The 27,777-nt window shown below is 40.7% G+C and overlaps 2 protein-coding genes across 11 annotated transcripts in view; both read right to left on the minus strand.

Annotated features, from left to right (window-relative positions):
* Positions 1-27,777, minus strand: part of LOC114480312 (E3 ubiquitin-protein ligase TRIM21-like) — a 51,908-nt gene that overhangs the window by 16,947 nt on the left and 7,184 nt on the right. Inside the window, exons 1-5 of one of the 9 annotated variants that reach the window (XM_028474338.1) lie at positions 23,610-23,620; positions 6,839-6,946; positions 4,391-4,534; positions 3,488-3,542; positions 2,252-2,698 (exon numbers count right to left, since the gene is read on the minus strand). In XM_028474338.1, coding sequence (XP_028330139.1) covers positions 2,252-2,698; positions 3,488-3,542; positions 4,391-4,534; positions 6,839-6,891 — 699 coding nt within the window. In that variant the 5' untranslated portion in view covers positions 6,892-6,946; positions 23,610-23,620. Of the gene's footprint in view, positions 1-2,251; positions 2,699-3,487; positions 3,543-4,390; positions 4,565-6,838; positions 6,947-10,882; positions 11,253-23,609; positions 23,621-27,777 lie in introns of those variants that run through there. The other 8 variants (XM_028474334.1, XM_028474337.1, XM_028474333.1 and 5 more) reach the window with 8 other exon arrangements.
* On the minus strand, positions 1,261-26,145 carry LOC114480315 (E3 ubiquitin-protein ligase TRIM21-like). Of its 2 annotated transcripts, XM_028474343.1 has the most exons (3): positions 25,953-26,145; positions 23,700-24,467; positions 1,261-2,212 (listed from the first exon to the last, which is right to left on the minus strand). In XM_028474343.1, exons 2-3 carry the CDS (start codon positions 24,456-24,458, stop codon positions 1,364-1,366), a joined length of 1,608 nt encoding a protein of 535 aa, XP_028330144.1. In that variant the 5' UTR covers positions 24,459-24,467; positions 25,953-26,145; the 3' UTR covers positions 1,261-1,363. The 2 variants fall into 2 exon arrangements, with proteins under 2 accessions (XP_028330144.1, XP_028330143.1); XM_028474342.1 differs by lacking the exon at positions 1,261-2,212 and having other exon boundaries at positions 22,738-24,467; positions 25,953-26,081.

Genomic DNA, 27,777 nt, shown 5'->3' on the forward strand with positions numbered 1-27,777 from the left:
GGGGGTCTGGCATGCTCGGTTGGAGAGAGGTTGGAGAGGGCGTTAAGAGAGCGGTCATTTAGGTTAGAGAGGGACCGGAGAGGGTCCCATTCCTCTCCCTAACACTCCATCTATGTCTGCTTCTTCCCTTGTGTGTTTGCTCCTGTACTCCTTCTGGCTTTTGTCTTGCAGGTCCGTGGGATCCTCAGTGTGGAGTTACAGAGTCTCAACAACTCTGTCTCCACCCTTTCCTCTGCACACACCCAACACAGCATAATGTGGATGGCTGTTCATCATAGGAATGGGATCCACACAAGGTTCCTGCTGCTTAACAGAAGGTTTTCCTTGCCGCCATGATGAATTCATGTTGGGTGTGGGATACATATGTATGTGTATATACGTATATATGCATATGTGTGTATCCATAAAATGAAGAGTCCGTCCTTAAGACTGCTCTACTGTAAAGTGTCTTGAGATACCATTGGTTATGATTTGGCGCTATACAAATAAAGATTGATTGATTGATTGATTGATTGATTGACAAAAGCAGACGGTAAAAAACCAAAGTAAATGTCAACATAAATGTATTTATTCCTTTCATGAAAATGCAAACCAACATAGATTCCCCATGTACATCAAATAATATCACAGTCCAAATGAAACAAATACAAAATAACAGTGGAAAAATATAAAAAGTGTAAGTCAGACATAAATGTACAAATGAAAAATGAATTAAATGGGTTTCAGCTGCATCTCCAACAGCTTGAAGTAAATGAAGTAAAAAAGGTAAAAATGTGTAAATGATCTGAGGCACAATGTGAAAAATGCAGTTATTTTATTAAAATTAGTTATTCTTTTAGATTTGCTTTTTATTAAATGATAATTACACTGAGTATTTATCTAATTACTAATTATTATTTTATGTGTTGTAAAAGGATGGTTGAATAAATGTCAATATCTTAAACACCAAAACTTCACAGTTTTACTTTAATTAAAGGTTAAGATAATAAGTAAGAGTAGCAGTGACTTAAAAAACACTTTATTTTGATACATTTCTGCAATTGTTTTGTTTTCATTACATTTCATATAAAATAATCATGTTCCTATTTTACCATCCACTAACACCTTTAAACTAATCATTAAACAACTTACATGTTTGTACAATTTAACAAGTTTGTGGTATTTAAATAAAAAAAATCACTTTTTCAAACATATTTCATCACAATCCAAACACCAAATGTGAAGCTTCTTTAATAAAATGTTTCCTCCCACTGTTGAGAAACATACATGTTAGGTTGGATGGAGTGTGTAACCAACCTGGAGAAGTGAATGGTTGCAGAGAACCATTGAATCTATTGTTGGTGAGACTTCATCATGACACTGATCATTCACTTTGATTGACAGGACAGATGATCAGAGGTGATGAGTTTTTACCACCATCGTTTAAAAAGGGACTAAAGAATGGATGTAGTTTGTGAGTGAAGCAGCAGTGAGTGAAGGAGTAGATCAGAGCTGCAGCATCTACATCATAAAAGGAGACCACACCCTCCTCATAGTCCACAAACACACCCACCTTCTCAGGAACACACTTCAGATGAAGAATGACTTCATGATCATCACGTGCTGTATACATATTTCCATCTCTGAGTATCACAGTCCAGTAACCATTCTTAGGAGTCGCAGTGATCTTTCCCTTCCTGTTGATAGATTCTTTAACCACTCCTAAACCCCACTCAGTTTTTCCTTTAACCTGAACCTCAAAATAAAATCTGCCTGAACTGAAACTCTGTTTCCCTAAAACACAGACACAAGGAGAAAATCTCTTTTTGTTGTCTGGAAGTTTCTTCTTCTCATCACTGTGATAAACTTGTTTTCCATCATCAGACAGGACGAGGTTAGGATTAGCTGTAAGAGGATCAAGAGTCACATCTACTGCAAACTGCTGCATCATCTTCATCTTCATCTTCTTCATCTTGTCACTGAGTGTGTCCTCCAGCTGAGTCACAGCTCTCAGCACAGTCTCCTCATATGATGATGGACGGACCATGACCTCTGTCCAGTCCTTGGTGGCTGGAGGAGCTTTCAGGGAGCAGAAGTGTTGGAGGAGGTGGAGGTGGTCTTCAGAGCGGGAGAGCTGCTCCACCTCAGAGCTTCTCTTCATCAGCTCAGAGATTTCCTCCTCCAGCTCTTTGATCAAACCTTCAGCCTCTTTCTCTTCTGCTTCCTGTTTCTCCTCCATCGTCTCCATCAGCTCCATCAGAGCAGTGAACATCTCCACACCTTCAGCTTTCCCTCTGTCTGCAGCATCCTTCCTGATCCTCACTGACTCTCTGATCTCCTCCAGCTTCTCTCGTCTCTTCTGGATCATCTGCTGAAGGTCAGCATCTGTCTTCTCCAGCTCCACCTTCTTATCTTCACACTCTTCTCCCAGAGGAACTAACTGGTGACTCTTGTGCTCCAAAACAGAACACATCAAGCAGACACATGTCTGATCACTCTTACAGAACAGCTCCAGAGGTTTGTTGTGTTTTGGACACATCCTGGTTTCCAGGTTCTCCACAGGCTCCACCAGCTGATGTCTTCTCAGACGTGATGCTGTCAGATGATGCTCCAGGTGAGTCTCACAGTAGGAGACCACACAGTCCAGGCAGGACTTCAGGGCCTTCACTTTGGTTCCAGTGCAGACGTCACAGGGAACTTCTCCTGGTGCTGCTGCTTTCTGCTCAGATTCAAAAAAACACATAAAATGAGAAGAAAAATAATAAATCACAAAATTCTCTGGTAAATATTCTGAATATTCATTAAATGTATGTAATTGGAATGTCTGAGATATCTACAACTGAATTATTTGGTATTTTTTTAACAATGATTCATGTTTTCTGTAATTTTGACTTCATCCTGAGGGCCAAATTGGATGCTCCAAAGGGCCAGATTTGGGCCCCAGGCCTTGAGTTTGACACATGTGCTCTATGGGTTGAAACCTGGCTATTACATTTGAATGTTGCTATTGGCTGAGAATGATGCTTTGTCATGTTTATGGGGGCTTCTTACGTCACTGTTGGTCCCAGGGGACCAACCACACACACTTTCAAAATAAAAGAACTAATGATGTGAGGAACACAAGAGTTATTTGAAATGTTTACGTTTTAACTTTTGTTGCCACGAAATGGAAACTTTTTAAATTGTGTTTTCTTCAGATTATTTTCTAAAAACTTGACAAATGTTGTGAAAAGAAGCCCAGATTTAATCGACCGCCCAATAAACAACAGAGAAAAGTGTGGATAACGTGACATTTGACCTGAATTCAAACTAAACATGAACACGTGTGTGTGTGTGTGTGTGTGTGTGTGTGTGTGTGTGTGTGTGTGTGTGTGTGTGTGTGTGTGTGTGTGTGTGTGTGTGTGTGTGTGTGTGTGTGTGTGTGTGTGTGTGTGTGTGTGTGTGTAGAAGTACACAGTGCTTTGATCACAGGCTGACACAGGTTTAGTGTCTTTGTAGACGTACACACCGTAAAGATGGAGTCAGGCTCAGCTCCAGAGGAACCATCCACACCCTCCAAGCTGCTGTGGAGAAGACACAGACAATCAGACATGCTGAGGAGCAGCTGGAGGAAAGCACAGGAAGCTCTGCTAACATGCTAACATCATGTGAACATCAGTAACAGTGGGTGCTGTCCTGCAGAGCCACAGTGCAGTGAGTGTGGAGCAGCCTTTGGAGCTCAGCTCACGTGTGGAACATCTCAGCATGTTTCCACTGAACAGGAGAACAAGTCTGTTGGACTGAGGCTTTATTTGGCTTCAATCCTTCACAAATCTGAAGATCACACGCTGTCAAAGACTCACCTACACACTGGAGACATTCCTACAAAGCCTTTTCTCTTTGACCTTTGTCAGCATAGATCTTTTAATGCTGGTGTTTCAAATGACCTGGACATCACTCACTTTCTTTCTTTCATCACCTCACACAGATGACTAGATTTATGAACATAATCAATAACCCTCTGACATGTCATAATCAATAACCCTGATACATGTAAAGCTACAAGCTCCATCGTGGGTCTCAGCTTCCTTCACAGCAGACTGCTCCAGATGCTAAACACATGTTTCTCTATCTGACTCCCTTGTTTTTCTGCTGCTTTTCCACCTACAGTTCAGAGTCCAAGAATCATTGTCTTCATCTTTCTGTCGACCCCCTTTTATGATGCTGTGTGTGTGTTTGCTTACACATTTATCAAGTCTAGTTTCTGGTTTACAGAATCTGACACCTTCACTGTTTGCTGAGATTTACATCAACACCACTAAAAATAACAAACAAAGTGCTGAGTCATGTTTACTGATGTTTTATCAGTGTGGAGTGAGAAGAACCTGGACCATCAGGAAGACAATAAACAACCTTCTTTATGTGGACTCACCGTGGGTCAGTAGATGGACCTTCTTTGAAGCTAATGAGTCTGTCCATGGACTCGTTACTTCCAAAAGACTCACAGCTGGGTCCAGGTCCAGGTCCAGGTCCAGGTTCAGGTTCAGGTCCAGGTCCAGCAGTTGGGAGCTGCTTCCTTGAACACACACAGACTGAGAGTGTAACACTAATGTACAGAGGTGTGAGTGCTGAGCTCTGACGTGGTCTCACCTCTGAACATCTATAAAACAACATTTGAAAAACACACCCACAAGAATGATTTTAAATGATCAATGTTTGGGTGGTAAATGTACAAACTGCAGCACATTTGATGCTGGTGCACGCTCACATGCACGCGCCTGCAAAGAGCAGCTGTGAGGTGAGTGAGACGATGACAGAATAAAAGTAAACTTATAAACTCTGTCTAGAAATATTTTGTGTTAAAAAGTGACAAAGTTTTATACAAACTGTACAAGACAAAAGTTTATTGCTATATTTTAACTGTGTCAAAGGAGAGCCTCATTAAACAGCAGCTGGAGTTAGCACACATGCTAATCACTGTTAGCAAAGACAGAGCAGCGTAACTAGCTAACGTTAGCTTCTCTTCTTTGTTTGAGAACAATGTCATGATTTCAGGGCAGAGAATATTTATCTATGGAGAAGAAAACTGGATAATGAGCTAATGGAAGAGATGATGGTGTGTGTGTGTGTGTGTGTGTGTGTGTGTGTGTGTGTGTGTGTGTGTGTGTGTGTGTGTGTGTGTGTGTTGATCATAATGTTGTAGATGTGTTAAAGATGTTGTAACATTAGTCAAAATCTAGGAGACTGAGTTAGCTTCCTAATTATTAATTTAGCACCATTTTAATAAAATATATTAACCTTACAGTAGAATTTGTAAAAATTTCGTTTACAATATTTTGTGGAAAAAGTAAAATTTCCATGACCAATAAAAAAATGTTTGGAATAGTATTTTAATAGTAACTGATGTTAGGGATGTAACAATTAATCGTAAGGCAGTTAAAAATCGATTCATAGGTGTCACGGTTCACATCGATACTGTGAAAATTGAATCGCAGTACTTTTTTTAAACAGCAGAGGGCGCTATATATATATATATATATATATATATATATATATATATATATATATATATATATTTATCCTTCTCTTGACCAGAAGTGTTGGCGGAGGGCGGAATCTGCTGCTACTTTGTTTCTGGCTGCCTTCTATTCTTAAACATGTTCATAAATGGGCGGCAGTAGCTCAGCCAGTAGAGACATGGGTTGGAAAACGGAGGGTGGCCGGTTCAAGTCCCAATGCGGACCAAAATACAGAAGTTGTTCTGGTAGCTGGAGAGGTGCCAGGGCACCTCTCGAGCACCGTCGAGGTGCCCTTGAGCAACTCACCAAACCCCAACACTGCTCTGGTGCGCTCCCTTCATTGGTGAAGCAGCCCCACTCTGACATCTCTCCATTGATGAATGTCCACAGGTCCTGTTTGTGCATGTGTGTGATTCGGGCCTGTGTGTGTGAGAAGCATGTCCATAAAAAATAACAGAGTGTAACATAATTTCCCTTCAATAAATGATTCCTTTCCCCTTTAGCACCGAAAGGATATCTGTAATATTACGTGAATATCTGTAAGAGTCACGTTTTTCTATCAGCTCTGTCTGCTAGTGCGTAGAATCTCTTCTTCACTGCAAGAATTTCTGCATGCCAACCGACCACTGGGTTACCAGCGCCCTCTGCTGGTCCAAACAAATATCTGCCATAAATGCAGTGAATTCTTTTTTAAAAGTCCAATTGTTAAGGCACAAAATACATTTTCAGTTGCACTTTTAAAAAGAAAAAGTTAAATTATGCAGTTTTGCATTGTTTACTATAGAACCAGAATTTAAATGAATGGGCTTCTTCTTCATTTGTATTATTCCTTTATTTATTTCATTCAAGTTTTATTTTTTAGTTAAATTTCATTGTTTTGAATAGTTTATCAAGGTATTTTCTAGTTCCCCCCCCCCCCAAAAAAAGGAATATTTTTCAGTCATCATTTGTCTACAGTCCCATTTTGTAAAATAAATCGTGAAAGAATCGTATCGTGAACCCAGTATTGTGAATAGTGAATCGTTACATCCCTAATTGATATGAAATTTAATTAATTGGGGCGACCGTGGCTCAGGTGGTAGAGGGGTCGTCCGCTGATTGAGAGGTTGGGGGTTCAATCCCAGTCTATACTGGTCTATGTGTTCTTGGGCAAGACACTGAACCCCAAGTTGCTCCCAGTGGTTGACCTTGCATAGCAGCTCTGTCCCATTGGTGTGTGAATGTGAGTGTGAATGAGCTGATATGTAAAGTTCTTTGTGACCTCTGTCTGTGAAATGTGATATAGAAATAAACATTATTTACTAATTAAAATAAACTTTCATTCATAGCTTATCCTAACACACACACACACACACACACACCTCTGAGCTTCAGTCTGGATCTCATGTTGTTCCTTCACCGTGTCCTGATCCATCTCCACGTCACGAGATGATGAGCCAATAATATGAGTCAGAGACAGACAGCGCTACCTGAGTTACATAATAAAGAGTTCAAACACATATTAGAGAAGATAAAAGATGTCAAAGCTCAGAAGTTTAACAGAACACTGACTGGATGAGAGTTAGTGCCACACACTGTGATGCTAACGCTAAATGCTACTAACTTGTGGTCACACACCAGCAACGCTTTTTTTTAAATTTAATTTAACATTTTAAATTATACTAAACCATTTCAAAGAGCTGATTTATGTTTATTTTTAATGTCTTTCCACCAATCTAGTGAAACTATTGTTTGTTTTTTTTGTTTTTATTTCCTTTGATTTATTTTTTATTTAATTTTACATTTTTAATTCCACTGACTGAACCAGTGGTATTAGGAGTCAGATTGTGTTTTCTTTATTTACTAAACTAGAGAAGCTGTTTTTTTTTCCTTTATTATTTAATTATTATTTTATTTCACATTGTTAGTTGCACTGACTGAACCAGTTAAATGTGTTACATGTTGCTTGACAAAGCTAGATAAACTATTGGTTATAGATTGTTGTACTGGTGCAGAGTTATTAAATAAACAAGTAACTCACTACATTTATATCTGTTTATTTGTTTAATAATAATACAAAAGACACGTTTAAATCAAGTCTGATACATAAAAGAAGGATCTCAGTCTTTTCCACACAATGAGACAAACCATTTGTTTGGTAATTCATTCTTATTTATGTATCACATCAGTATCAGCCAATAGGAAACGCCAGATATTGGAGGTGAAAAAAGCAGATTGGTGCATCTTTAGTCATAATAATAACAGAGTAATGTCAGCCTTTATGTACAAAACTTAGTAAAGTGTGACCTCATTTTCTCCTGTGGACCAAATCAGATGCTCTGAAAGGCCAGATTTGGCCCCTGGACCTTGAGTTTGACACATGTGATGTAGAGTTTTCTCCAAGGTGAATGTCCAATATACAGTATGTTCACATTTGAGTATTATTTTTCTTTGTCTTTGTGCTATGCAGTGCTTGTCTTTTCCTTTGTGTATCACAATGACACAATGGTCCGTCACTAGTTTACAGTGTGGCACCAGTATGTGGACAACGCCACCTTTGGACTTTCACCCAAGGAAATAAAACACAAGACACTCAGGCCTGTAAAAAGTTATAAATTATATAAAACATATCATAAATGCCAGAAATTATTTGAACAGTTTCACATCAAACTTGTTGAAATCGGTTGGAAAATGTGTGATAAGTGAGGATACAGGTGCAGGCCCGTGTCGCTCTGCATTAGCTAGCATTAGCATTAGTCTAGCATTAACTTAGCATTATTTTAACATTAGCATTAGTCTAGCATTAACTTAGCATTATTCTAACATTAGCATTAGAAAAACATTAGCTTAGCAATAGCCTTACGTTAGCATGAGCATTTTCCTGACAATTACAATAACCTAGCATTAGCAATAGCCTAGCATTGACATTGACTTAGCATTAGCTAAACATTGTCCTAGCAATAGCTGAACATTAGCATTAAGGTTGAAATGGGTTGGAAAAAGTTGAAATTGTTTGAAAAAGTTGAAATTGTTTGAAAAAGTTGAAAAAAGTTGAATTTGGTTGAAATTGTTTGAAAAAGTTGAAAAAAGGTGAAATTGTTTGAAAAAGTTTGAAAAAGTTGAAATTGTTTGAAAAATTTGAAATTGTTTGAAAAAGTTAAAATTGTTTGAAAAAGTTTAAAAAAGTTGAAAAAGGTTGAATTTGGTTGAACCTTTTCAAAATTTGAAATTGTTTGAAAAAGTTGAAATTGTTTGAAAAAGTTGAAATTGTTTGAAAAAGTTGAAAAAAGTTGAATTTGGTTGAAATTGTTTGAAAAAGTTGAAAAAAGGTGAAATTGTTTAAAAAAGTTGAAATTGTTTGAAAAAGTTGAAATTGTTTGAAAAAGTTTGAAAAAGTTGAAATTATTTGAAAAAGTTGAAATTGTTTGAAAAAGTTGAAAAAGGTTGAATTTGGTTGAACTTTTTCAAAAGTTGAAATTGTTTGAAAAAGTTGAAAAAGGTTGAATTTGGTTGGACTTTTTCAAAAGTTTGAAAAAATTGAATTGGGTTGAAAAAGTTGAAAATAGTTGAAATTTTTTGAAAAAGTTGAAAAAATTGTAATGATTTGAAAAAGTTGAAATTGTTTGAAAAATGTGATTAAAAATGACTGCAATATTTAGATAAAAGCGTGGAAAAACTGTGCTGACATTTGACAAAAACACACAAAATGAGAGAAAAACTCCAACGATTCTATTACGTTTCTATAGTAACATGATTAACATAAATGTCCAGTGGACATTCATTGACCAATTGTTGCTGCAACGCTAATGTGTCTAAAAAATCTAAGGACTAATCTTAGATATGAGGAAGTGATGAAATCAACTGCAATGGCTTTATTTGACCACCAGGGGGCAAACTGTAAGAGCAGCAGCTACAACATGACATTCCTTTACGACACATAAGTTTCATGTTTGACCACAGGGGGCGCTCTGTTTCAGTGAGCCTAGGATACAACACAATGTTTATGTTGGAAATAACATTCTGTTGTTCATCTTTCTGAGCTGGTTAAAGAAATACAATAGAATAGAATAGAATAGATCTTTATTGATGGTAAATTCACTTGTTACAGTAACACGATTAAACAAGAGCAGACGGTAAAAAACCAAAGTAAATGTCAACATAAATGTATTTATTCCTTTCATGAAAATGCAAACCAACATAGATTCCCCATGTACATCAAATAATATCACAGTCCAAATGAAACAAATACAAAATAACAGTGGAAAAATATAAAAAGTGTAAGTCAGACATAAACGTACAAATGAAAAATGAATTAAATGGGTTTCAGCTGCATCTCCAACAGCTTGAAGTAAATGAAGTAAAAAAGGTAAAAATGTGTAAATGATCTGAGGCACAATGTGAAAAATGTAGTTATTTTATTAAAATTAGTTATTCTTTTAGATTTGATTTTTATTAAATGATAATTACACTGAGTATTTATCTAATTACTAATTATTATTTTATGTGTTGTAAAAGGATGGTTGAATAAATCTCAATATCTTAAACACCAAAACTTCACAGTTTTACTTTAATTAAAGGTTAAGATAATAAGTAAGAGTAGCAGTGACTTAAAAAACACTTTATTTTGATACATTTCTGCAATTGTTTTGTTTTCATTACATTTCATATAAAATAATCATGTTCCTATTTTACCATCCACTAACACCTTTAAACTAATCATTAAACAACTTACATGTTTGTACAATTTAACAAGTTTGTGGTATTTAAATAAAAAAATCACTTTTTCAAATCCCACTTAGTTTTTCCTTTAACCTGAACTGAAACTCTGTTTCCCTAAAACATTAACACAATAAGAAAATCTCTCTTTGTAGCCCTGCCTGTGTTGTCATTTCGGAGCCACAGTGTTTTTACAAATGTATTATTTGTGGTTCATGAAAACAAATTTCACAACCAACAAGTTGCGGACATGTTTAGCTCCGCCTTTCTCTCCTGTGTGTGTGTGTGTGTGTGTGTGTGTGTGTGTGTGTGTGTGTGTGTGTGTGTGTGTGTGTGTGTGTGTGTGTGTGTGTGTGTGTGTGTGTGTGTGTGTGTGTGTGTGTGTGTGTGTGTGTGTGTGCGTGTGTGTGTGTGTGTGTGTGTGTGTGTGTGTGTGTGTGTGAATATCACACACGTCACTCAGTCACATTAAGGAAGGTTGTGGTCATTATACAGGATGGATTAAAGAATGAATAAAGGATTGTTTTATCCTGTTCTCCTTGTTATTATCACATTATAAAAAAGTTTAAAAATACCAGAAATTACTGCTGGTCTCCAACAGTCTTGACGGAAAATCCGTCAAACCTTTCAAATGTTGGTCTCAAGACCAACACTGGTCTGGACTACTACAACACTAGATGATGATGATGAATGTTAGCAGCTACACTCACCTCTCTTTGAGTCCAGAGCTGACAAACAAAAGTTGAAGAGTCTTCAAGCTTTTCTCCTCACAAACACAGACTGGAGTCTCTGACTGCTCTGCTCTCACACTCTGTCCTCTTCTCACACTGACTCATCAGATCATCTATTATTAAATAAGTCATGAACCATCAATGCTGTTTGACCAGTTTGGTGTTTCTAGGTTGGAACAGCAATGAGGAAACAAACACTATCAGCCTCAGGTTTACTTTATCATCTCCTTTCCTTTGGAAATATCCTTCCAGCATGAGCGTCAGTAGCACCACCAGGATTTTGATTGAGGGTGGGCTTCCAGAAAACTGGATGGTCCAGTTAAAATAAGCTTCTTTCTACATTCACCCATTAACAAGTTGTTACTAGTCATGCTGGTGTGAAGGGGGGGCTACGGGAGGACATGATGGGGAGTGGGCGGCTGAGCTGATGGTAACTAGTCACTCATAATGTTACTTAAAAAGGCTTGAGCACTAACTTCATTGATTTCATTGCATTCCTCACTGGTGTGGAAGCAGCCTGTGGGCGGGCTTAGGAGTCCAAACGTGCGGTACATGTCTGTGATTGGCCGAGAAGCTTCACTTAAAACTGCTTATTGGATGAAACTGCTAGAAAAAAAACTCATGGGGAGTTCCAGTCAAAGAAAATAAATAGCTGACAAAGCTAGAAAATTATGCAGCTTAAAAATAAAAAACAGGAAAACTAAACATATGAACAACAAATAGAAACATATTCATTAAAATAATCAGAACACCAAAACTAAAAATCATAGATCAGACCGTTGGTAAACATAAACAACATAACACACAACCATGACACAGTCTGACAGAACTTGTTTATCTATATTTAGGGCAGAGGAATGGACTCCACCTACTTTACTTGGACTCGACTTTAGACTTAACAAAATCACAAAGGACTTCCAACTCAACACAGCAGTTAATAGAGGGAATGACGACAAAAAGCAGAATACAATTAGAATAAATCAGAATTCATGAAGAAAACTCAGCAGATTACAAAGAAGACAAAACATCACTATTGTTTAGAATGGTTTGACATGGGAATGTGAGGAATGTCAACTGACTGGCGCCCTGTCCAGGGTGTACCCCCGCCCAGCGTCCTATGAGAGCCGGAGATTGGCACCGGCAGACCCCCGCGACCCTGTTAAACGGGAATAAGCGGGTATGAAAATGGATGGATGGATGGAATGTCAACTGTTCTGCATTCACACACACACACACACACACACACACACACACACACACACACACACACACACACACACACACACACACACACACACACACACACACACACACACTCACACGCCCCTACTGAAGGGAGTGTTAACTATGAAACTGTCAAAAAAATTAAGAGAAAAGTTTCCTGGTCCTGTTGTTGTGTGTCTGTGGCGTTTCATCTCCTCTCTCTTCCCACTGATGTTAAGGCTCAGGAGCCGTGAGCGTCACACATGAATTAATACAAACACCACACTAAGGGGCAGGTTCACTAAATGTTTAGGGCTATTAAAACATGTGCAAACATCACTCCACGCACAAATATGGGGTTCAAACCCCAGGGAATCAGGACTGAGCGTGTTCAGCACATAACAATGTGCCCACAATCTGTTATGTTCTGTTGGGTGTTTTGTTATTCTGTGTCTTTGTTTATTCTGAGTCTTGTCGGTGTTTCAGGGATTCCTGTTTGTGGCTCCACCCCTCAGTGATGTCTGTGTGCTTGGTTGGTGATTGATTAGCTCCCTCGTGTTTTCACCCAGGTGTGGCCCATTCCCAATCAGGTCTCCTCCACTATTTAGCTGAGTGTTTGGACACAGTATGGCTGTGGGATCATTGTATGTTGTCTCTCCTCCTCGTGTCCTGCTGCGTTTTGTTCCCTGTACCTCCTGCCTCGTTGGATTTAAGTTACTTTTGTTTGGTAAATAAACATGGACTTGTTCCAAGAACGCTATTCCTGCATCCTGCCTCCATCTTTCCCTGCATTTGGGTCCATACCCACAACTAACCGTGACAGAATGATCCCACCACAAGTGGACCCAGTGGAGATGGATTTTGCTGAGATGGACCTGGCAGAAAGGACTGCCTACTGGCAGAGCTACCTGCTGGAGGCCAGGGAGGCGCTGTTGTATGAATGGGAGGACGAGCTTGTTAGGGATTCCTACTGGGGAACTCGACTGGCTTTGGGAGGACCCCGGAGCCTACAACGAGGTAGAGGTCGTTCGAAAAGGAAGGGTCAACCCCGCCAGTCTCCAAGTTCCCAGGTTAACACCCTGTATCTCCTAGCGTCCAGGCTAGCGTCCCTGTATCTCCTAGCTCCCAGGCTAGCGTTCCTGTATCTCCTAAGTCCCAGGCTAGCGTCCCTGTGTCTCCTAGCTCCCAGGCTAGCGTTCCTGTGTCTCCTAGCTCCCAGGCTAGCGTTCCTGTGTCTCCTAGCTCCCAGGCTAGCGATCCCGTGTCTCCTAGCTCCCAGGCTAGCGATCCTGTGTCTCCTAGCTCCCAGGCTAGCGATCCTGTGTCTCCTAGCTCCCAGGCTAGCGTTCCTGTGTCTCCTAGCTCCCAGGCAAGCGTTCCTGTGTCTCCTAGCTCCAAGGCTAGCGTTCCTGTGTCTCCTAGCTCCCAGGCTAGCGTTCCTGTGTCTCCTAGCTCCCAGGCTAGCGTTCCTGTGTCTCCTAGCTCCCAGGCTAGCGTTCCTGTGTCTCCTAGCTCCCAGGTTAGCATTCCTGTGTCCCCTAGCTGTCAGGCTAGCGTTCCAGTCCCGGCTCCCCGCACCCGGCCGCCGCCTGCCCTGCCCCCTGGTCCCGGCTCCCCGCACCCGGCCGCCGCCTGCCCTGCCGCCGGTCCCGGCTCCCCGCACCCGGCCGCCGCCTGCCCTGCCGCCGGCCCCGGCTCCCCGCACCCGGCCGCCGCCGGTCCCGGCTCCCCGCACCCGGCCGCCGCCTGCCCTGCCGCCGGTCCCGGCTCCCCGCACCCGGCCGCCGCCTGCCCTGCCGCCAGTCCCGGCCGCCGCCTGCCCTGCCGCCAGTCCCGGCACCCGGCCGCCGCCTGCCCTGCCGCCGGTGCCAGCTCCCCGCACCAGGCCGCCAACGTCGCCGCCGGTGCCGGCTCCCCGCACCAGGCCGCCAACTCCCAGCTTTCCTGTCCCGTCTTCGCCTGGTTCGCCGGCGGTCTTCCCGCCTGCCTCGTCTAAGCCCTCTTCGCCGGGGGTCTTCCCGCCTGCCTCGTCTGAGCCCTCTTCGCCGGAGGTCTTCCGCCTGTCTCGTCTGAGCCCTCTTCGCCGGAGGTCTTCCCGCCTGCCTCGTCTGAGCCCTCTTCGCCCGGCCAGCCGGAGGTCTTGCCGCCTGCCTCGTCTGAGCCCTCTTCGCCCGGCCCGCCGGAGGTCTTCCCGCCTGCCTCGTCTGAGCCCTCTTCGCCCGGCCCGCCAGAGGTCTTCCCGTCTGCCTCGCCGGCTCCGCCTCAGGGGAGGCCGCCGGACTCCTGGTCCCCTGCTTCCCTGGCTCCGCCTCATGGGAGGCCGCAGGACTCCTGGTCCCCTGCTTCGCCGGCTCCGCCTCATGGGAGGCCGCCGGACTCCTGGTCCCCTGCTTCGCCGGCTCCGCCTCATGGGAGGCCGCCGGACTCCTGGTCCCCTGCTTCGCCGGCTCCGCCTCATGGGAGGCCGCCGGACTCCTGGTCCCCTGCTTCGCCGGCTCCGCCTCATGGGAGGCCGCCGGACTCCTGGTCCCCTGCTTCGCCGGCTCCGCCTCATGGGAGGCCGCCGGACTCCTGGTCCCCTGCTTCGCCGGCTCCGCCTCATGGGAGGCCGCCGGACTCCTGGTCCCCTGCTTCGCCGGCTCCGCCTCATGGGAGGCCGCCGGACTCCTGGTCCCCTGCTTCGCCGGCTCCGCCTCATGGGAGGCCGCCGGACTCCTGGTCCCCTGCTTCGCCGGCTCCGCCTCATGGGAGGCCGCCGGACTCCTGGTCCCCGGCCTCGCCGGCTCCGCCTCATGGGAGGCCGCCGGACTCCTGGTCCCCCTCCTTGCCGGCTCCGCCTCATGAGAGGTCGCCGGACTCCTGGTCCAGTTTCGCCTGCCCGGCCTCATGGGAGGCTGCCTTGATGGTAACTAGTCGCTCATAATGTTACTTAAAAAGGCTTGAGCACTAACTTCATTGATTTCATTGGATTACTCGCTGGTGTGGAAGCAGCCTGTGGGCGGGCATAGGAGTCCAAACGTGCGGTACATGTCTGTGATTGGCTGATAAACTTCACTAAAAGTTACTTATTGGATTAAACTGTTATGGGGCGCAGGTCTGAGGCTCAGGAAATAGATTTAAAAGATTTATTTTTAAAATAAGAAATGTCCTGAAAGGAGGAAGAAAAAAAAAAAAAGAAACAGGATACTCACAAAAAATCTACCACTGCTGGACAGAACTGATAATTACTAACACTGACTCAAACTCAAGAACCAATGGGGAAAACCTAGACTAAACTAAGGCTGAAAGAGCAGGAGGACAGGAGCAGAGTGGAGAACAGGCTGTAGAGGTGTGTGGTGGAAGCTGGGATGGTGATCTGTTTGGGTTGGCGGCGGAGATTCTCAAGAGGGGAACTTAGAATATTCCAGGAGGCAAGACGAGATATCGGAGGCTGGAGGAAGCTGGTCAGGAGGATTGCAGGAGGAGCTGAACAGGGGCGGTCACAGAACTGAAACAGAGGAGAATGAATGGGATTAGCCTTTAGCATCAGGAATTAGAACAGAAACACACAAAACGCTTAGAAAGTGACTGAGAAAGTACTACGGTCCAGCCTCAAATGGTGGTCACAGGCCAGGTAAATATAGAGAGTGAAGTGAATGGAAGCAGATCAGGACACTCTCCACACAGGTGAAGTTAATCAGATGATCACCTCGTACCAGCCCAGCAGCTTCTGGAATCAACTCTGCACGCCCACCTGGAGGAAAACAGAGAAGAGGGGGATAAAGGAAGACAGGGAAATACTGACCTTATGTGGCAGCAGAGGTGGAGGGCGTGACAGAAACAGCTTGATAAAAAACTCATGGGGAGTTCCAGTGAAAATTTCCCACTCAGAACTCAGAACCATGACTTCCGAGAACAAGTGGAACGCAGCATACTGTGTTTGAAATCCCTCACTACTCATCTCATGTTCCATTGGGTCAGAATGGTTGACCCAGGTCCCCAATACTAATGTTGTGGGTAATGAGCATCTATGGAAATCTATTTAAACACAACACACAGATACTATAGTGGACATAGAAATCAGTAACTACATTTCATAGATTTTATATGTGTTACATCTCTACAGTGAGTCAGGCTGTGTTCATGACATTCTAGTGTTTGCAACATGCAATGTTAGAAAGACAGGATGTGAAAAGAGGACTTTTGGTCACCTTAGAACAGAACTGCAGCTCTGGGCTGGAAAAAGCACTGAGCAAACAGAAGTGTTTGCTCCTTTTTGAAGGAGGAAACATCTGCTGCCATATTGCAGTAGAAAGCTATCCTGGAGCTGGTGGAGAAGGTGAAAGTTCTACGTATCCAAAACGCAGAGAAATACCGTCGTCTTATGGAGGTGGAGCAGTACACCCATATGAACGATGCCATTGTAACAGGGCTGTGTATCAAACCCTGGGCCTACGCTCAGGCGGTAACCGCTGACAACAGAGTGAAGACTGGGGAACAAGATGTCAGCTTAACGGAGCAACAGGTAACTGCCTTCCTCCCATTCATGGGGATTGAACTGATCTCAGCAACATGGAGGCATGTCACCTGCTCTACCAAAGAAATGACATCACCACACCAGTGATTATCATGAGGTTTGTTAACAGGAAGCACTAAACAGCACAGCTAACACAGAGAATGAAGGGAAGAGGATTAAACGTATTCCTGAATGATCACCTGAGAAAATAAATATCTGACTAGAATAGAAAATTATGCAGCTTAAAAATAAAAAAAAAACATGAAAACAGACCTGTTTCTGTTACTGTGAAATAACCTGGAACTAAACTTAACAACCCTGGATTAACCTGTCACTGTGAATGTTCATGACATAATATTTTCATTTAAATGTTCACCTGCACTACTGCACTATTATCTTATTATTATTATTGTATTTTAATTTTATTTCGGTATTATTATTATCTTGTTATTTTTATTTAGTTTGCACATATTAGTCTAACTACTCTTATATTTATGTTTATGCTTCTTTTTTTTAATTTATTTTTCTTTATTCTAGTTGATTGTTAATATTTAATGTTACACTATCTGAGAGAGCACAGGTCACCAAAACAAATTCCTCGTGTGTATTCATACACTCTTGGTCAATAAAGTTGATTCTGATTCTGATATGAACAACAAATAGAAACATATTCATTAAAATGTTCAGAACACCAAAACTAAGAATCATAGATCAGACATAAACAACATAACACACAACCATGACACAGTCTGACAGAACTTGTTTCTCTACATTTAGGGCAGAGGTGTGGACTCCACCTACTTTACTTGGACTTGATTCAAAAATGTGATGACTTTAGACTCAACAAAATCATAAAGGACTTCCAACTCAACTTAGACTTGAAAACAAATGACTCGTGACTTAAGTCGGACTTGAACCTATTGACTCAGGAAGACTTGACTTCCAACTAGGCTTTATTTTTTGGCCGATCAGCGATCCGATCATATGAGAATTGATGGGTACCGAATTTGATACTTTTTTTTAAAAGTCAAAAATAACAGGCAGTTAAAAATCAAAGGGTACCATGTTTTGGTGACTGTGAGGGAGTGGAAGAGTAGAAGATTTCCCTCTTCACAGGTGCATAGTGGAGGTGGGGGGCACACACACACACACACACACAAGATGAATAAAACAAGAGTAGCCGTATGCACAGCATGCTGTTCCAAAATAACTGGCAAAGACCACACAACGCCAAACTTTGTTCGGCACCTGAAACCTAAAAAAGATCGGTAAGTGGAGACATTAATATAATGGGGAGCTAGCTAACATCATTATTATTTAGCAGATGCTAGTTTTGGTTAGCATAACAGTTCATGTTAACTTCTGCACCCACAAACCCGAGCTACGGTTTCTAAAAGATCACTCTAGCAATTGTAAGTTATCTACACATGAATGCGTCCGTATGTGTGCACGTGTATAATGACTATTGATAAGAGACACGCACATTTAGTTTTGAATAATATGAGCTGGGAAAAACATTCAGCAGGCTAAAATTATACCTCATTCTATTTCCCAGTATGGATAACAGAGGAACTGGTTACTGTCACTTTCAATATATCTCTATTTATTTTAATTATGTGTTTGATTTGTTTGCTTTGCAGCTATACTGCGTCGCAACATAAACTTCATTTGGTGACTGTTGATACTTTTGCTTTTTAACTCATTCAATGCCAGCCGTTTTAGAGCATTTTGACTGATTTTTAAAGACCCACAGAATATTTTGTATGATGACAATCTGAATTTTGACACTAGATTCTGAAAGATTAAAGTTTCTAATTAATCAGAAAAAAAAAAATAATTGTTTGTTCTTCTGTAATCAGCAGTTGAATAGAGGCAAGTTTCACACAATTTTTTTTTTTTCTGAAAAAATCTATTAGACTTTGAAGCATTTTTTTTTTTTTGCTTTAGTGACACCTCAACATTGGTTTCCTTCTATAAAACTACAAAAACAACACTGAGACCAGGCTTTTGATGGCAAAATTATTATTATTTTTCTTTCTGGGTCAGAGTTGTATGGTTTCCTTACTGTATTTAAGCCTTCCTCCAAGTCCCCCCCCCCCCCCCCCCCCCCCCCACACACACACACAAGTCTTGATTATAATTTGTAATGGTTAATCAGTGAGGGAGGCGTAATTGAGAATGAGCCACACCTGAGTGGAAACACGAGGGAGCTAATCTAATCACTCACAACCCAAACACACTGACATCACTGGGAGGTGGAGACATGAGCAGGAATACTTGGGTAATACAAAGACAAGAGTTAAAACATGAATGAAAACAAGAAGTAAAGTCAAGTAAATGAATTAAGAATGACTGAAAAGGTACAGCTAATAGAGGAGAATGCAGGCTAAACAAAAACAAGCATCCTATTTTATTTAATGTATATATTTCAGAATCAGATTCTGAATACTTTATTCATCCCAGAGGGGAAATTCAGTTTCAGTAACATCCTGGTGTTTCTTGTGGTGTGGATGGTGATGACAAAAAAGGTAATGTCGTAAAAAGTCTTTGGACCAATGACTTCTAAATAATATGCAGTTTATTAAATACAATCAATGTCCTGAACAAGTAACATAAATGAAACCTGTTGAGAGCATGCTGGCTGGATCTTTGCAAAACTCTGAGCTGGTCAGAGGCTGTAATGGTATATATGTTTCAGAGGTATGTCCTCCCACCTTTAACATTAGCTCATCACCATATAAGAAAACAGCTCAGTAATACACAGATTTGGGAAAAACAAGTAGAACATCTGGAATCATTCAAGGTTTTCCATGTCTCTGAATTATCACTAACAACTGAGTTAATATTGTTATTGCCCCAAAACACTTACACCTCCTGTTAATGTCAAAATAGGGTGCCTCACAATTTATACTGAAGAGGGTCCATGCAGACAGAAAGTCTGCATCCCATCTTCATTATAACACCCGCAAATTCTTGTTAGATTACTCTTGGGAGTTACTGCTTGAAAAGGGCCTCTTGTCTAATCTAAGGTTTCACATAAGCATCTTGCTGAGATCAATTCTTTATTGAAAAGGACTATAAACCTTTAATATCACACGTTAAATGCTTTAATACACATCATCCTGTCCAAAAAAACATGAAAATACAAGAACATATAACATGGGAGTACAGGAGTGGAAGTACTGTGGGTCGCAAGGCAGCAAGGCAGGTATGTCTTAGATGAAAAATGAAAAAAAAGGGGGTAAGAAGAGGGGAAAAAGGCAGGTCCCAAACTGTGCCCTCTCGCTCTTTTAGTGAGAGGGCACAGTGTGGAATGAGGAAAAAAAACCCCTTAGTACATAGAAGCGCCAAAAAACAGTTTATAAAAGCAAAAAAGGTCTGTGTGTGTGCGTGTGGAGCGAATATCTCCCCGACGTGGTGCGTGTTCGACCTGAAACTTTGTCAATGGCTTTTAAACACCCAGAGTTAGTGCATCTGTTATTTTGGAGTAATTTGGTCATTTCCAAATGTTTATTTTAATGTTATTTCACTTCTGGATGGCATGGCAAGTGAAACCTATTCAGCTTTTGACCTCAGAGTTTGAGGGGGTGCAACAGAAATGCAAAAAACTACACTAAAAAAAGATACAAAATGACTACAAAAATGCACAAATGACATAAAAAAAACAAAAAAAAAACTAAACAATATTTATACAGGAAGTACACAAAACAACAACAGAAATGCACAAAAATATACAAAAAGGCTCCAAAATGACTCCAAAAAACATATATTACACAAAAACACACCAAACGACAACAAAATTATGATAATGACTCAAAATACACTAAACTAATTATTTATACAAATGACAACAGAAATGCACAAAATTACAACAAAAAAGACACAAAAATCCACAAAATGACTCCAGAATCACACTACAATGGGAACAAAAAACAGTAATTATACAAAAAGACAACAGAAATATACAAATATACACATAATGACTCAAAAAAACATACATTACAGAAAAATACACCAAACAAAAAAATAATAAAAATGAGTAAAAAAAACAAACATTAATTCTATGTGCATGTCCCATAGAATTAATCCAGGGAAATCACACACACTATTTTACTTTGCACCCACACATAAACCCCTTTATAACACAGAGTACAGAGTATGTACACCTCTTTGTACAACCAACCTTCAAACACATACTTAATTTGACCATAATTAACAACTCTACTTAAGCTCCTCTCAGTATATGAATACATACTTCCGACAGGCACTGTACTAGTTAGATTAATTAATCACAGAGTATAATTAACTAATCGCATAATATTTTTAATCTGTTGACAGCACTAATTAAGAGACCTGCACAATTCATCAGTCATGATGGGCAGCCTTCCAAAAACAGCTGCCAACGTTATTCAAACTTTGCGTTAAATAAGAAAACTGCCAGCTCCAATCAGCAGAATACCCGTTATCATAATTCCAATTATGTAGACGTCTGCCACATCCTCAACATCCATTATTTTTCTGCTGAAAACTAAAGTATTTGGTCTGAAGTATTGTTTTTGATTGACATTTTAGTCAAAATATTGGTGTATTTTGTTGTAAAAATATAATAGTGACTACCCTCTATGGCAGGGGTGTCAAACTCATTTTAGTTCAGGGGCCAAATAAGGCCCCTAAGGCGGGAAAACAAGTAATTTTAACATAATTCTGCCCATAAATATATGTAAAATAATGACGTTACAGACAATATCAAAAAACAAATGACAAAAACAAAAAACGACAAACAAAAAACGCACAAAATCAGATGTAAAAACACATAAAATGACAATAAAGACACACAAAACATTTTTCTGCCCTATAAAAATATGTGAAGTAAAAGAAAGTTTTATTTTTCAACAATTTGTGATTAAAAATGACTGCAATCATTTGATAAAAGCGTGGGAAAACTGTGCTGATATTTGACAAAAACACACAAAATGAGAGAAAAACTCCAACGATTCTATTACGTTTCTATAGTAACATGATTAACATAAATGTCCAGTGGACATTCATTGACCAATTGTTGCTGCAACGCTAATGTGTCTAAAAAATCTAAGGACTAATCTTAGATATGAGGAAGTGATGAAATCAACTGCAATGGCTTTATTTGACCACCAGGGGGCAAACTGTAAGAGCAGCAGCTACAACATGACATTCCTTTACGACACATAAGTTTCATGTTTGACCACAGGGGGCGCTCTGTTTCAGTGAGCCTAGGATACAACACAATGTTTATGTTGGAAATAACATTCTGTTGTTCATCTTTCTGAGCTGGTTAAAGAAATACAATAGAATAGAATAGAATAGAATAGAATAGATCTTTATTGATGGTAAATTCACTTGTTACAGTAACACGATTAAACAAGAGCAGACGGTAAAAAACCAAAGTAAATGTCAACATAAATGTATTTATTCCTTTCATGAAAATGCAAACCAACATAGATTCCCCATGTACATCAAATAATATCACAGTCCAAATGAAACAAATACAAAATAACAGTGGAAAAATATAAAAAGTGTAAGTCAGACATAAATGTACAAATGAAAAATGAATTAAATGGGTTTCAGCTGCATCTCCAACAGCTTGAAGTAAATGAAGTAAAAAAGGTAAAAATGTGTAAATGATCTGAGGCACAATGTGAAAAATGTAGTTATTTTATTAAAATTAGTTATTCTTTTAGATTTGCTTTTTATTAAATGATAATTACACTGAGTATTTATCTAATTACTAATTATTATTTTATGTGTTGTAAAAGGATGGTTGAATAAATGTCAATATCTTAAACACCAAAACTTCACAGTTTTACTTTAATTAAAGGTTAAGATAATAAGTAAGAGTAGCAGTGACTTAAAAAACACTTTATTTTGATACATTTCTGCAATTGTTTTGTTTTCATTACATTTCATATAAAATAATCATGTTCCTATTTTACCATCCACTAACACCTTTAAACTAATCATTAAACAACTTACATGTTTGTACAATTTAACAAGTTTGTGGTATTTAAATAAAAAAATCACTTTTTCAAACATATTTCATCACAATCCAAACACCAAATGTGAAGCTTCTTTAATAAAATGTTTCCTCCCACTGTTGAGAAACATACATGTTAGGTTGGATGGAGTGTGTAACCAACCTGGAGAAGTGAATGGTTGCAGAGAACCATTGAATCTATTGTTGGTGAGACTTCATCATGACACTGATCATTCACTTTGATTGACAGGACAGATGATCAGAGGTGATGAGTTTTTACCACCATCGTTATTACAGGGATTAAAGTATGGATGTAGTTTGTGAGTGAAGCAGCAGTGAGTGAAGGAGTAGATCAGAGCTGCAGCATCTACATCATAAAAGGAGACCACACCCTCCTCATAGTCCACAAACACACCCACCTTCTCAGGAACACACTTCAGATGAAGAATGACTGATGGACCTTTACATGCTTTATACACATTTCCATCTCTGAGTATCACAGTCCATAAACCATTCTTAGGTCTCAGAGAGATGATTCCCTTCCTGTTGATAGATTCTTTAACCACTCCTAAATCCCACTCAGTTTTTCCTTTAACCTGAACCTCAAAATAAAATCTGCCTGAACTGAAACTCTGTTTCCCTAAAACACAAGGAAAAAACAAAAATCTCTCTTTGTTGTCTGGAAGTTTCTTCTTCTCATCACTGTGATAAACTTGTTTTCCATCATCAGACAGGACGAGTTTAGGATGAGCTGTAAGAGGATCAAGAGTCACATCTACTGCAAACTGCTGCATCATCTTCATCATCTTCATCTTCATCTTCTTCATCTTGTCACTGAGTGTGTCCTCCAGCTGAGCCACAGCTCTCAGCACAGTCTCCTCATATGATGATGGACGGACCATGACCTCTGTCCAGTCCTTGGTGGCTGGAGGAGCTTTCAGGGAGCAGAAGTGTTGGAGGAGGTGGAGGTGGTCTTCAGAGCGGGAGAGCTGCTCCACCTCAGAGCTTCTCTTCATCAGCTCAGAGATTTCCTCCTCCAGCTCTTTGATCAAACCTTCAGCCTCTTTCTCTTCTGCTTCCTGTTTCTCCTCCATCGTCTCCATCAGCTCCTTCAGGCCTCTCTGAACAAGCTCCATCAGAGCAGTGAACATCTCCACACCTTCAGCTTTCCCTCTGTCTGCAGCATCCTTCCTGATCCTCACTGACTCTCTGATCTCCTCCAGCTTCTCTCGTCTCTTCTGGATCATCTGCTGAAGGTCAGCATCTGTCTTCTCCAGCTCCACCTTCTTTTCTTCACACTCTTCTCTCAGAGGAACTAACTGGTGACTCTTGTGCTCCAAAACAGAACACATCAAGCAGACACATGTCTGATCACTCTGACAGAACAGCTCCAGAGGTTTGCTGTGTTTTAGACACATCCTGGTTTCCAGGTTCTCCACAGGCTCCACCAGCTGATGTCTTCTCAGGCGTGATGCTGTCAGATGAGGCTCCAGGTGAGTCTCACAGTAGGAGAACACACAGTCCAGGCAGGACTTCAGGGCCTTCACTTTGGTTCCAGTGCAGACGTCACAGGGAACTTCTCCTGGTGCTGCTGCTTTCTGCTCAGATTCACGTCTGAACTGAGAAACCATCTCAGAGATAAACGTGTTGACCTTCAGCTGAGGTTTAGTGCTGAAGACCTGATTACACACGGGACACCTGCTGGTGGTACTGGTGTCCCAGTGTGTGCTGATGCATGGTTCACAGAAGTTGTGTCCACATGATGTGGTGACTGGATCAGTGAACACCTCCAGACAGATGGAGCACAGGAAGTGATCTTCAGACATCCCACTGCAGGCAGCAGACATGTCCACACACTGAGGGACAGAGACAAGCAGCACATTAACAGGACACTCTCATTGTTGTGGAGCGTTCCTTTACTAATGTTTCTGAGTCCATCTCACTGGGATCACTTCTAGTATTTAGCACTGATTCAGTCCTCCTGTAGTAATGTGGACAGTCTGCTGTGCCTCAGCAGCTGAATGTAAAAGTGCAATAGTTTGAATGTTTAAGGTTCAAATTAGTTCTACGGTTCTCTCATATTGACACTGAAACTTTTCAAAACCATAAATTAGATTCTTTGCACTCTTTATTTTAATTTACAATCTTGTTTTTTTTAAAATAACCAAGACAAAGACCATAAACATTTTTTTTAATTAAAAAATGTATATAAATAAAATTATGACAAGGTTCGACAGTTAAATAACATTCTCTCTTAAGCTTTAGTTTCTTTTTAATATATTTGACGGACAAAAAAGGGTCCTGCAAAAAATGAACTGAAATATTAAAACTGCTACTGGTAAATTCACAATTATTCTACATATTTGAAAACAATATTTTTATGTCAGCTGAATGTACACCAAGTGTTTAAAAGTATTTCTGCCAAGAAATAACATAGCTGGTCACCTACACACCACAGAGTGTTTCCTCTTTGCTGTGTTTGTAAGTGTCGTTGAAATGACTTTGCACTTAAAGACATTAATAATTTTTGTTTCAAAAGGATGAATATTTTTTGTTGAAAATTATTATAGTTTATACTGTAACAATATGTTGTATTTTCTAAATAAGATGCATTTATTTAGCTATGAAGGGAAATTTTATTTATTTTGTGATACACCCTTATTATCGCGAGGTTTCAGTTTAGTATAAGAGGCTGTGAGACCTGCATTCACCCAGAAATGCAAGAGACTTTGACCGAGCAACCTGCAGCAGCGAGGCCAGCTTCACATGAATGCACAAGACTGTTAAGACTATCTGCCCAAGAACCTCTGAAGTGACATCGGCCACGAGTTTTCACTGTGGCTCTGAAATGACGACACAGGCACGGCTTCTCAAAGACGGGCGTTCATTCACCCAATTAAAGAGCCTGTCTTTGAGAAGCCGTGCCTGTGTCGTCAGTTCGGAGCCACAGTGTTTTTACAAATGTATTATTTGTGGTTCGTGAAAACAAATTTCACAACCAACAAGTTGCGGACATGTTTAGCTCCGCCTTTCTCTCCTGCTTGTGTGTGTGTGTGTGTGTGTGTGTGTGTGTGTGTGTGTGTGTGTCACTCAGTCACATTAAGGAAGGTTGTGGTCATTATACAGGATGGATTAAAGAATGAATAAAGGATTGTTTTATCCTGTTCTCCTTGTTATTATCACATTATAAAAAAGATTAAAAATACCAGAAATTACTGCTGGTCTCCAACAGTCTTGACGGAAAATCCATCAGACCTTTAAAATGTTGGTCTCAAGACCAACACTGGTCTGGACTACTACAACACTAGATGATGATGATGAATGTTAGCAGCTACACTCACCTCTCTTTGAGTCCAGAGCTGACAAACAAAAGTTGAAGAGTCTTCAAGCTTTTCTCCTCACAAACACAGACTGGAGTCTCTGACTGCTCTGCTCTCACACTCTGTCCTCTTCTCACACTGACTCATCAGATCATCTATTATTAAATAAGTCATGAACCATCAATGCTGTTTGACCAGTTTGGTGTTTCTAGGTTGGAACAGCAATGAGGAAACAAACACTATCAGCCTCAGGTTTACTTTATCATCTCCTTTCCTTTGGAAATATCCTTCCAGCATGAGCGTCAGTAGCACCACCAGGATTTTGATTGAGGGTGGGCTTCCAGAAAACTGGATGGTCCAGTTAAAATAAGCTTCTTTCTACATTCACCCATTAACAAGTTGTTACTAGTCATGCTGGTGTGAAGGGGGGGCTACGGGAGGACATGATGGGGAGTGGGCGGCTGAGCTGATGGTAACTAGTCACTCATAATGTTACTTAAAAAGGCTTGAGCACTAACTTCATTGATTTCATTGCATTCCTCACTGGTGTGGAAGCAGCCTGTGGGCGGGCTTAGGAGTCCAAACGTGCGGTACATGTCTGTGATTGGCCGAGAAGCTTCACTTAAAACTGCTTATTGGATGAAACAGCTAGAAAAAAAACTCATGGGGAGTTCCAGTCAAAATTTCCTACTCGGAACTCAGAACCATGACTTCCTAGAACAAGTGGAACGCAGCATACTGTGTTTGAAATCCCTCACTACTCATCTCATGTTCCATTGGGTCAGAATGGTTGACCCAGGTCCCCAATACTAATGTTGTGGGTAATGAGCATCTATGGAAATCTATTTAAACACAACACACAGATACTATAGTGGACATAGAAATCAGTAACTACATTTCATAGATTTTATATGTGTTACATCTCTACAGTGAGTCAGGCTGTGTTCATGACATTCTAGTGTTTGCAACATGCAATGTTAGAAAGACAGGATGTGAAAAGAAGACTTTTGGTCACCTTAGAACAGAACTGCAGCTCTGGGCTGGAAAAAGCCTGGGCCTACGCTCAGGCGGTAACCGCTGACAACAGAGTGAAGCCTGGGGAACAAGATGTCAGCTTAACGGAGCAACAGGTAACTGCCTTCCTCCCATTCATGGGGATTGAACTGATCTCAGCAACATGGAGGCATGTCACCTGCTCTACCAAAGAAATGACATCACCACACCAGTGATTATCATGAGGTTTGTTAACAGGAAGCACTAAACAGCACAGCTAACACAGAGAATGAAGGGAAGAGGATTAAACGTATTCCTGAATGATCACCTGAGAAAATAAATATCTGACAAAGCTAGAAAATTATGCAGCTTAAAAATAAAAAAACAGGAAAACTAAACATATGAACAACAAATAGAAACATATTCATTAAAATAATCAGAACACCAAAACTAAAAATCATAGATCAGACATAAACAACATAACACACAACCATGACACAGTCTGACAGAACTTGTTTATCTATATTTAGGGCAGAGGTGTGGACTCCACCTACTTTACTTGGACTCGACTTTAGACTCAACAAAATCACAAAGGACTTCCAACTCAACACAGCGGTTAATAGAGGGAATGACGACAAAAAGCAGAATACAATTAGAATAAATCAGAATTCATGAAGAAAACTCAGCAGATTACAAAGAAGACAAAACATCATTATTGTTTAGAATGGTTTGACATGGGAATGTGAGGAATGTCAACTGACTGGCGCCCTGTCCAGGGTGTACCCCCGCCCAGCGTCCTATGAGAGCCGGAGATTGGCACCGGCAGACCCCCGCGACCCTGTTAAACGGGAAT

The sequence above is a fragment of the Gouania willdenowi genome, chromosome 18 (assembly GCF_900634775.1).
Source record: "Gouania willdenowi chromosome 18, fGouWil2.1, whole genome shotgun sequence".
In the NCBI taxonomy this organism is placed as follows: Eukaryota; Metazoa; Chordata; class Actinopteri; order Blenniiformes; family Gobiesocidae; genus Gouania; species Gouania willdenowi.